At 30.3% G+C, this 12,612-nt stretch overlaps 1 protein-coding gene across 2 annotated transcripts in view; it reads left to right on the top strand.

Annotated features, from left to right (window-relative positions):
• The window catches only part of LOC122269323 (muscarinic Acetylcholine Receptor, A-type), a 219,859-nt gene extending 207,878 nt beyond the window's left edge, over positions 1-11,981 (top strand). For both annotated transcript variants that reach the window (XM_071188208.1, XM_071188207.1), the window contains one exon: positions 9,747-11,981. In XM_071188208.1, the coding sequence (XP_071044309.1) occupies positions 9,795-11,792 (1,998 nt within the window). In that variant the 5' untranslated portion in view covers positions 9,747-9,794 and the 3' untranslated portion in view covers positions 11,793-11,981. The remainder of the gene's footprint in view (positions 1-9,746) is intronic.
• The last annotated feature ends 631 nt before the right edge of the window (positions 11,982-12,612 follow it).

The raw sequence follows: 12,612 nt of genomic DNA, 5'->3' as shown, positions 1-12,612 counted from the left end.
GGAATAGCGATGGTCCCGATCGTTCCGGATAATCGGTTCCCTACTGTGTGTGTATATATATATATATGTCAGTGTATATATATATATATATGTGTGTAAAAGTTTATTTTAAACAATTTTAATAAGGGCATATTTTTCTCAAGTAACAGTTCAAATATGGCCCCCCTCCCCAATAAATTTCATCTGAAGTCGCCGAAGACGGTAACTCACTACAATATTTGTTTTTAATTTTTATCACTAAAAGGGCACAATTATGACATTTGATAAATAGAACTGCACAACTAACTCCTTTGATAAAAAGAACTGCCTACAAGACAAAACGTTACAGAGCAATCAAAATCAAAGAGACTCTGCAAAATGTTATAATTACATATCATTACAAAATTGCATTAGAAAAAATCAAATTAACGGAACTGAAAAGTTTTAATAGCTTTTTTTTATATATAACTTAAAGGCAAGAAAAAAATTAATGGTATAAAATTAAACAACTGAAGATAATAAAATATAAAATAATACAATAAGTTTAACTGGAATTTTAAAAAAATGAACTACTTTCACAAAAACAAATCAATATTTGTTTGTAAATTTTAATGCTCTGCAAAATTTTGCATTATTTTGAGTATACTGATTTCTTATTCGAAATAATGTGTACAAACAAGCAAAGTGAAATATAAATTTTATCGTCGATAGATGGCAGTACCATATACAAAGCCTTTTACTATTTTAAAACAACTTCTAATGGAATCTTCAAAAAATTTTCGAGCCTGAAGAGAAATGAAAGTTTTAATGAAAAACAAGACGGAAACCAATTAATATACAAATTAATTCCAGTGGTCAAAAAATTCCCTTTTTTAATTTAATCGAAGCAGTTTAAATTCTTAAAATGCGAAATGAATTATCTAACGTTACCATTCAAATTTTGAGTTAATGCTATATAATATAATAAATACCAAACAATATTTTATTTTTTTTCATTGATGGAGATACACAAGTGTAGTCATTAAGAGAAAACATAATTTAATAAAGTTAAAATTTTGCACCCCACACGCAGCTTTATTTTCTGATATTAATTCGGAAATATTGTTATCGCATGCTTATCTATGATACACAGTTTTAAATTTTGGAGCGATTGAATTATTTATTCGAAATTTTCTTCCACTTTTATCCGGTGTAAATTCGAACTCTATTATCGTATTTCTTAAACTCGATTACGCACGATACTATGGTTTAAATTGAACGGTGAAATTTAACATATTATTAAGGTTTTATAAAATTTTTATCATATTATGGTTCAGAATGACTTTATTATTGTTTCACTCTGAACCAATTTTAAGACAATGTATAAAATTAAAAGAGCGTGATGCTGAATTCCAAAACTATTATAAAAACGCATTGACCACAACAGAAAATAATGCATAGTTGCATAACCTTCAAATAAATAATGGGTACTACAAAAATAGTCATTTTTAAAGCATGTTTTGACTAAAAAACATTATTTAACATAACTTTTAAGCAAAACAGCTTTAAAAATAAATTATTTTAAAACAAGAAATAAATATATTATTTTTAGTTGCAACTTATTTTAAAATTAATGTTGTGTAATAGTAAAATATCGTCAGTGAGTTTCTTATTCTGAACACATCGAATTGTAAGTTAAAGAAAAGAGACAAAACTGGAAACGCGTGTTTAAGAAATCGGACACAGCTCAAAATATGTGTTTAAGAAAATGGATAGAGCTTAAATAATGTTTTTAAGAAAATAGCCAAAGCTCAAAATGTGTGTTTAAGAAAATGAACACAACTCAAAATGTGTGTTTAAAAAAATGGACACAACTCAAAAAATGTGTTTAAGAAATGGATACAGCTCAAAGTGCATATTTAATCAAATGGACAATTGATTTAATTTTCAATCTGCTCTTACGAAAATTATTCTTTTCTTACCGAATAAATTATTGAATACAAATAAATTTACTATATGATATCCATTTACCTAACTCACTTAGTATGCGCTTTAAAATAAGTCTCTTTTGAAAAGATGTAAAAGTCAACAATTCTTTTTCGCAAGATTGTTACAGATTTGATAAATTTATTATAATGATATTAAATTGACGTTGTTTGAGTTTAGATTTTTTAAACCTCTAAATCATTTAGTGCTCTGAATACGAAGAGACGTATGAAAAGTTGCATCTGAAATATATTTAGCCACTCCAACTCCGAAGGTGGAAACTTTACCCAACACGTCCTAGAAAAGAGAAGGCCTCCGCACGGGTTATCACAAAATAGAAATCCGATACATTAGTCCGAACGTTGTGACATCTTTAGTATTTCTCCTAATGCACAGTGTAGAAGCCGAGACGCTGTAACATATTTCGTATTTTCCCCACTGCGCAGTTTATGTTCGTTACGCTGAACTACTAAATTAATCCTTGGGGAGGCCTTCTTTCTTATAAGAGGCCTTGCTTTGCTCCATAATGATTATACTTACGCGTTTAGAAAAGTAAGGAAAAGATTGCTCGCTAGGTTGTTAAATTTGGGTCTAACTTTATAAGGGTGCATTTTTTGCAATATTAGTTCTCTTAAACACGCATTTTGAGCTGTGTCTACTTTCTTAAACACATATATTGAGCTGCGTCTGTAATAAAAAGTTCACCAGCATATTATGAAAGTCAATAAACTCTCTCAGACAAATCGATTCAATGTTAAAACATCATATAGTCCAAAAATTCTGGTCAAAATAAGGCGCCAATGAAAACAACTTTCCATTAAATTTGAATCATAATATCATGTGATCAAGCTCAAAATAAGCTTAATAGCTTATTGAGGTGAATTTAAAGTAATTGCAAAAGAATAAGAAGACAGAAAATAAGTTATAAGCAATTTTTAAGTCGTATGTTTCGTTATAAAAAAGAACGAAATCTGAAAAAACTTTCTGGAAAAATCGCAATGGATTTAAATGCTCAACACTTCGTTATTCCTTATTGGGTAATTTTGAAATGCTTTAGCATTGAACTTGATTACATGATAAAAAAACACTTCTAATCCTCATCAGATAATCAAACTGAATGTTACGCCTTTCATCCCATCTTCCTCCCAACTGATTCGATCGTGTTTTGCTTCCACGTTATGAAGTTTAAATTTTAATTTGCAGCTCCTAGTATTATAGTATTTCAAAAGCAGAAATTACAGAGTACCTTTAATATGGAAGAACAAACTTCAATGTAAGTTTTAAAAACCTTGGTTGTAGCAAATAACTTTGAAAAATGCGTTCAATTGTTATTCTCTCATTTACGTAGCAACAAACACAAATGAAAATAATGCATATACAAAGCCAAAATAAAGCATGTACAATGTTCATTGTAACTTCTTTAAAAATTATTACCACATTTCAAGTGCCATTCTGTGAGCTCAAAATCCCCAAATCAAAATACGTGTTCTTAAGATTTTCACCAGATTTTATTGACTTTCTTTGTGACGAGATTAAGATTTTCATCAGATTTTATGGAATCTTGACTTCCTCTGTAACGAGATTAAGATTTTCATAAGGTTTCATTGAATCTTGACTTCCTCTGTAGCAAGATTAAGATTTTCATCAGGTTTTATTGAATCTTTATTAATCTGTAACGAGATTGAATCTTGAATCTTTATTAATCTGTAATCTTTTTATTGAATCTGTAACGAGATTAAGATTTTCATCAGATTTTATTGAATCTTGACTTCCTCTGTAACGAGATTAAGATTTTCAACAGGTTGTATTGAATCTTGACTTCCTCTGTAGCAAGATTAAGATTTTCATCAGGTTTTATTGAATCTTTATTTCCTCTGTAACGAGATTAAGATTTTCATAAGGTTTCATTGAATCTTGACTTCCTCTATAACGAGATTAAGATTTTCATCAGGTTTTATTGAATCTTGACTTCCTCTATAACGAGATTAAATTTAGGGGCGACGCAAGCACCAGCTTTTTCACTACATATCTCAGTCTAGCTCATGAATCCTTTTTCTTAAATGAAATACGAGATTCTCATTAAATCATACTACCATGATGCTTACAGCACTAAGACTGTTTAAAACAGCGATCCTCAATCTTTTAATCATCACGGACTACCAACATAAAAATAATAAATCTCACAAACCACTGCCCCATTCTTCTTTTTCTTTTTAGGAAAGTTTCCCTGTTTATTTGAGTGGATTTTTGAATATCTCTCTCCAGAACAAGATTGACGTGTTTCAGCGATTTTTAAAAAAAAAAGAATTTAAAGTTAAATGTAATTTTAAAAATCGTATTCAACTTGGCAAGTTTTTAATTAAACACACTGGAGTCTAAAAGTTAGAAATACTTTATATCAATCAATCTCTTAATCATCATAGATCACCAATCAAAAAATAATAAATCTCACAAACCACTGTCCCATTCTTCTTTTTTTTCTTTTTGGAAAAGTTTCCCTGCTGATTTGAGTGGATTTTTGGATATGTCTTTCCAAAACAAGAGTGACGTGCTTCGGCGATTTTTAAAAAAAGAACTTAAAGTAAGATGTAATTTTAAAAATCGAATTCAACCTGACAAGTTTTTAAATAAACACACTGTAGTACACTGGAGTCTAAAAGTTAGGAATACTTTAATACCAGACATATGTGTAAGAATATTTGAATTGAAATTTTTATTTAAAATAACAATCAGGAACGAGAAAGAAAAATCTAATGAGTATAAGGATTAATTAAAATTCGCTTAATAATTGCAATGAAAGTANAAGACTGTTTAAAACAGCGATCCTCAATCTTTTAATCATCACGGACTACCAACATAAAAATAATAAATCTCACAAACCACTGCCCCATTCTTCTTTTTCTTTTTAGGAAAGTTTCCCTGTTTATTTGAGTGGATTTTTGAATATCTCTCTCCAGAACAAGATTGACGAGTTTCAGCGATTTTTAAAAAAAAAGAACTTAAAGTTAAATGTAATTTTAAAAATCGTATTCAACTTGGCAAGTTTTTAATTAAACACACTGGAGTCTAAAAGTTAGAAATACTTTAAATCAATCAATCTCTTAATCATCATGGATCACCAATCAAAAAATAATAAATCTCACAAACCACTGTCCCATTCTTCTTTTTTTCCTTTTTGGAAAAGTTTCCCTGCTGATTTGAGTGGATTTTTGAATATGTCTTTTCAAAACAAGAGTGACGTGCTTCGGCGATTTTTAAAACAAGAACCTAAAGTAAGATGAAATTTTAAAAATCGCATTCATTGTGGTAAGTTTTTAAATAAGCACACTGTATACTGGAGTCTAAAAGTTAGGAATACTTTTATACCAGACGTACGTGTAAGAATACGCTTAATTTTTGAACACTATTCGATGAAATTAACAATCAGGGACGAAAAAGAAAAATCAAATGATTATAAAGATTAATTAAAACTCACTTAATAATTGCAATGAAAGTAATAATATTCAATCAGTGTAACTTCACAATTTCTCATCAGTGTAAAGTTGCAAAATTCGACTGGAACCATAAATCCTCATTCTTTATCGCTAACGTAAATTAATTGTATCACGAACCATCAATGATTTATATGGCAACCGCGGGCTTAAAAACTATTTCGCATAGAAAAAGTAGCAAATTGATACACGTATTTCCTAAAATCTTCAAGAGAAATGTTTTTAGAAAGAATATATTTTTTGACAAACTTAATTATTTAAAAACAATCTTAATCTAAAAATTTACATTTTATTTAATATTATAAACAGTTTACTGAAATTATAAGCCTGAATGAATTTGTAAAGATTGTTCGCAAGATTAACAGAAAATGTATTAACATTTAAAGTGGTTTAAAAAAAAAACTAAAGTTAGAAATTTATTTGCACTGCAGCGAAAAGACAATTTTACAAATTGACTTTGACAGAAAAGTTTCAACTTCATTTAGAAGTTCTTAGAAGGAATCCTCCTTCGAAACTAAATCTATTATTTAACGAAATAAATTAGATACCTTCTTGATTATGTTAGTCTCCAGGGAAAATTCTGTTGAGAAGGTTGAAGCTGCTATCTAATCATTTAAAACAAATTTTCAAACACTGATTTAATTAAATTGTTAATCATTACATTTCGGTGTTTGTAACGATATAAAAGGTACTTGAAAAATGATTCTTAGTTTACTTGTTTTCTTAAAAAAAATCTCTACTCAAACGAATCAAATGTTAATTAATTTAAATATCTTTTTTACCACCTTGTAATTAAAAAGTTCTAGAAAATTTTTTCGTTTGTTAATAATCTCAAGATATTTAATTCTTGAAACTAAATAGTTACTTAAAATAATAAACAATTTTCGCGAAAAATATTAAGTCTTAACTTTTTGTTTTAAGCAACATACGTAATGTTGCTCAAAAGTTTGGAAAATAATTGTTTGAAAGTGAGCTGTGCTTGGAAGATTTTTACCTTCAACGCAGAAAAAGACTGTTAAATTATTGAAATTACATTTGTAAAATCCTAATGTAATATGTAAATGTAGTATGTAATCCTTGTGTAATATGTAATTTGTAAAATTTGTAATATGCGAAATCCTAAAAAAAAGTAGTTTAAAAAAATATTTTTCCTTCATATTCAAATATTTATGAATAATTAATTTTGTAAATTTTGCAAAAAAGTAGTTTAAAAAAATATTTTTCAATCATATTCAAAAATTTATCAATGATTCATTTTGTAAATAGTAAATTAAAGATACTTTGATGATAAATAACTGTTTCTTTTTAACCCAGATAACTGTAAATAAGAGCAAATTTGAAAAATTGTTCTTTGGAAGTGAGCCCCATGTCTGGAAGATTTTACCTTTAATGCAGAAAAAGACACTGCAGTTTTATTCTGTATTTCATAACCATCAATTAATATTAAATATAATATTTTTCTTCTGTTTTGACCTGAATTACTACAAAATAATGAAAAAATGTGAGAAATATGTTTAATAAATTTTGCATCAAAGGATTAAGTGGTTATTTAATCATTTAGGTTTTACACTCGTAGAAGCATACATATTGAAACTAATACCTAGAATGATGGCAGAAACCATAGTAGCCTTTTAGGTATTTTGCAATATTATAGAGAAATTTGTAGCTTTTCGTAATCATTCTAACACGTCCTTATAGTATTAAAATATAAATTTAGATGCATCGACTTAAAATGCGATGATTTTGTATATGCTCTTCTAATAATCAAGCCTCTACTATACCTTTAATAAATTATTATTTAGCATTTTTTTAGATTTTAGATGCATATTAAGCCTACTGAAAAATTCTGACAACGAAAAAACATGAAAACTAACTATGGAAGAATTCGTTTGTTTTCCTCAATTAACCTAAATGCTAGTTAATTTCAGTCAAAAAATTCTCTAGGAAAACAAATTCTTCTTAATGCTTTATCGAGTAAGGGTTATGTCTCAGTTTGTCTTATTTTGTCTCATAAACTATGAACATTGATATAGCCGCAACTCTAGTAAGAATCTGTAGCGTATCTACCACTCCAAAAATTTCAATTACAATTCACTAGTATATAAGGCATGCTAACTCTATTCTATGGTGGGGTACCTTTTCATAGATGAAAGTTGACATTATCGATAACAAATCACTCCCACATTGGTGACCCGGACGTGATGTGAACACGCCTACCTTGGCGCACTCGCCCACTACGATTTGAACACGCCTACTTCGATGGATGGTCCGCATTGAACAGTTGACTTGCTACTTGGGACTGCGACATTGCCCTTCTCGCGCTGTTGCTTCTCAGTCTCGATCCCACACAACGTATACACTCGACTGCTAAAGACAACACAGGAGCGACCACGACCGTGAACTTAAAACAGCTCTCACAATCAGCACGCAAAGAGTACGGTGATCTTAATGGAGCTCTCCCGGCTTCCCACAAAACAGCAATGAATCAACTAGTGGTATCCATTCATCGAATTCTATCACAAACATAATTCTGGTGGGGGAGTACTGTAGCATATCTACCACTACAAAAAATTGCAATTATAATTCACTAGTATGATAACTCGATTCTATGGTGGAGTACCTTTTCATAGATGAAGGTTGACATTGTCGATAACAACTCACTCCCCATAAATCTGTTCAACGCTAGTCATGAGATTCACTTACGCAATTTACATATTCATATTAAAAAAAATAAATGAGAAGAATGAAAATCCATCAATGAATAAAAAATACAATTTATTTCAAATTTTATTTTGCCAAAAACAAGAAATTATTTTAATCTGATGATTTCCAATTAGAAAATAATTGCCACTGTTGCCAGGATTTTCATACATGTAAGGAATTTAGAATATTATTTTTCAAATTTAAAACGCAGCTAATAAAAAAAATTGAATACTGTATTCTCAAATTTCAAGACGTAACCCTCATAGTTATTGAAAAAACATATATATCTCGAATACGTAAATAGAATGTTATAAACATTTAAATATCTTGTCCTTGGCATATAAATCATTTTATTGCTTTATGCATGCAATCTGGAATTTAGATTAGAGGGATAATAATCACTGATATTTATTCCTAATCCTGTATTTTTATACATCAACTAATTTTCTCAGAGTATCTCTCATAATCAAGGTTAAGAGAGAAAAAAGTTTGTCTCTAAGCTTAATTAGAAATACATAGAAATAACATGACAGTACTTCAGTTTCACAAAATATTGTGAATAGTAATGCGTGTAAATAACGTAATTCTATTTCAGCTTAATAAGCCATAGTAAATAGAAAAAACATAGTGATGTGTCTTAATTTAATGAAATATTGTGAGCACATTCAAAAAGCGTAAAATTATTTCAAATTATTAAGACATTGTAGATAGAAATGAATACAAAAACACAAAACGACTTCATGGTAAAACATTTTAATAATTTCAAAAATTCATAATTAAAAACTCTTGCTGAATTATATCTGTAATTGGTTTACTAATTAGTTCAGGTAAGAATTCAGAAAACTTGTAACGCACCTATTAAGAAACAATACTATGGACCAATTTACTGTAAAATTATCACTTTTGGAAAAAATGTGTCTTATTATAAAAATATCTCTTTTCACTATGTTATAATCGAAGCTCTTTTCAAAAAAAAAAAAAAAAAAAAAAANGTTTTTTTTTTAAAAAAAAAAAAAAAAAAAAGAAAAGAAAACCTTAACTTAATAAAATATTGTAAAAGAAGATTTAAAAAAATCGAATACTTTCAGTTGCCAGATTGAAATATATGTTTGAACAGTTCAATAAAAATTTCAAAAAAGAATTTTCTGAAAATTGNTTTCAAAAAAAAAAAAAAAAAAGAAAACCTTAACTTAATAAAATATTGTAAAAGAAGATTAAAAAAAATCGAATACTTACAGTTGCTAGATTAAAATATATGTTTGAACAGTTCAATAAAAATTTCAAAAAAGAATTTTCTGAAAATTGAATGAAATATTATTTTTAATAAAATTAAATTTCTGAACCCTGTTAAGGAAATATACTATTCATTTTTATCTATTCAAGGTGACTTTTTTAAATATATCTGATTAAAATTTTTAATGATTAAACTGATTTAACTTTAAATTAAATTATTTTTATTAATCCTCAAAAATCATATAGCATATTAAAATCAATTAAAAAAAAGGAACTGATAGAAATCATAAAGCATTAGTATTTTATATCATTTAATGTATTTATAAATAAGTAGTCTTACATTGAAACTTGCTGAAAATCTCTGATTTTTTTCAGGTAGGTGATTTTCAAATATTTGAAAGAATCCGATCCGCCAGAAGCTTCATGATGGATTCCGCAGCAGTCGAGTCTTTTACTACAACAGCTCTGACTCTTTTGATAACCAACGCTATGAATTACACTGAAGCAAATATTTCAGCAAGGTCAACTTTTGAACCTGAAATAGAAAAATCCCCTTATTCTATCATAGAAATGATCCTGATTGCAATCGTAGCTGGTTTTCTTAGCATAATCACAGTCATTGGTAACATCATGGTCATGATATCATTTAAGATGGATAAGCAGCTTCAGACAATCAGCAACTATTTTCTCTTAAGTTTAGCGGTTGCGGACTTTTCCATTGGCCTAATCTCTATGCCTTTATTTACTATGTATTTACTAATAGGGACTTGGCCACTTGGAGACTTCGTCTGTGATTCTTGGTTAGCATTTGATTATTTAAATAGCAATGCTTCGGTTCTAAACTTACTCATAATAAGTTTTGATCGGTATTTCTCAGTTACAAGACCCTTAACATATCGAGCGCTTCGAACAACAAGAAGAGCTGCGTTTATGATTGCCTCTGCATGGGTAATATCATTAATGCTGTGGCCACCATGGATCTATGCGTGGCCTTACATAGAAGGGGCAAGAACTGTTAAGAAAAATCACTGCTATATTCAGTTTTTGGAAACTAATTCATATGTTACTTTTGGGACAGCATTAGCAGCTTTTTATGTTCCAGTAACTGTTATGTGCTTTTTGTATTGGAGAATTTGGCGTGAAACAAAGCAAAGGCAGAAGGATTTGAGTCATTTGCAAGCTGGAAAAAAGGAAGACAGTCGAAAATCAACATCTAGTGATGATCCACCAGAGCATGAAGAAGTAGTTCGGAAAACAGAAGAAAGTAAAAAGTTTCGTTCCGATTCTTGCGTTCTAGAAGAAGAAACGGAAACAACTTATGTTCCAACATCACTTTGCGTAGAAACATCTAAATATCTCCCAAAAAATCCCGAATCCAAGAGATTGAAAATAACAGAAATCTTACGAGCTTGGTGCAGAATGGATCGTGAAGGTGATCCTCAAGAAGAAGAAAGCACGAGTCATGAATCTCCAGCTACGACACCTGCTTCATTAGAAACACCCATACAACCCTGCTCTAGAACAGCTTCGATGAGTCTTAGAATTGATCATCGCATGCCATTACAAACACAAAATTTACCTTCAACCTCTTCTCAAAAGACGAATGATCAGGCCATACCTATGACTGAAAGAAATGGACAAAGAAGATTTGAGCCAGTTATACCTGAATGGAAACGGCAAGTTACAAGTATGATTCCTAGACCAGCAACCATTCCTGTAGCTCCACCTTCTGTTCCTACAGCTATCCAAAGCACTAATATTGCAGCTATGCGTCCTCGACAACCTGCAATAGCAACAGTTTCTTCTCCTCAAACACCCGTATATTCCCCTGATTCAGTTTATACTATTTTGATTCGTTTACCCCAAAAGTCTGCGTCTGTTGAAGGTGAGACACAACCCTCCATCAAGATGATAATGGATGATGAAGAAAATGCTGATGCGATTGAAGTTCTACCAGATGATCCAAATGCAAAAAATGCTTTAGAAAAAGGAACGGCCAGTAGCTTAGTTAGAGCTGCCGATACTGCAGTGGATGCTATTCGACTACCATTGAATACGAAGCTTGTTCATAAGCAAGTTGCTAAGCATAGAGCTCCTAAGAAAAAGAGAAAGCAGCAAGAACGAAAACAAGAGATGAAAGCAGCCAAAACTCTGAGCGCTATTTTGTTTGCATTTACGGTGACTTGGACACCATATAATGTTTTAGTTCTTTATAAGACCCTCTCGAATTGTGAAGATGATGACTGCATCAGTCCAGGATTGTGGTATTTTGCATATTACCTTTGCTATATTAACAGCACAGTGAATCCCTTTTGCTACGCACTCTGTAATGCAAATTTTAGACGAACATACACCAGAATTTTGTCTTGTAAGTGGCACAATAAGAAGCGGACTCTTGACAGTCGTGGATATTTTACTTAAAACAGCGTTTTTACACGTCTTTATATGCTTGTTGTATGGTGATTGTTTATTGTTGTAAATGAATTTTTAACATAAGTGAAAAATAAGATCTATATGTATTCATATATTCTTCAACAAACATTTGTAGTTTTCTACAAATGACATGTATATACACTGTTCTTTTGTTCTATATAAATGTTTGTCAATGTAGTTTTATAACTTTATTTTTGCCTTAACATACAGGTTGAACAAAAATAAGAGATCAGGTGTTTGAAATCTCAATGCCTAAATACCTGCTGTCAAAAATTTCATTAAATATCGCATACATGTGGACCATGGAAAACAAACGATCGAAATCTTTCAAGTATCGGCATTCAGATATTCAGTTTGGAGAATAATGTCCAAAATCTGTTTAGTATCGGCATTCACATATTCGGTTAGGATAATATGTCCGAAATTTTTGTTAAATATCATTATTTGATATTTACATTAACAGACATCGACATTCAGTCAACACCTCCAAGACAAGAGAAGGCCTCTGCACGGGTTACCATAAATGGGAAATCCGATCATTTAGTAGTCCGAACAGAGTGACATCTTTCATATTTTTTTCTTCACAGAGCAATTTAGTAACCCGAACGTAGTGATATTTTTCATATTACTCTGCACTGCGAAGTTCATGTTCGTTATGTCGGACTACTTAATTGTTGTTGTTGTTGTTAATTTACGTCGCACTAGAGCTGCACAATGGGCTATTGGCGACGGTCTGGGAAACATCCCGGAGGATGATCCGAAGACATGCCATCACAATTTTGATCCTCTGCGGAGGGGATGGCACCCC

Source organism: Parasteatoda tepidariorum, chromosome X2, assembly GCF_043381705.1.
Source record: "Parasteatoda tepidariorum isolate YZ-2023 chromosome X2, CAS_Ptep_4.0, whole genome shotgun sequence".
Classification (NCBI taxonomy): Eukaryota; Metazoa; Arthropoda; class Arachnida; order Araneae; family Theridiidae; genus Parasteatoda; species Parasteatoda tepidariorum.
Note: the sequence above shows the minus strand (reverse complement) of the source record. Positions and strands in the feature narration are given on the sequence as shown.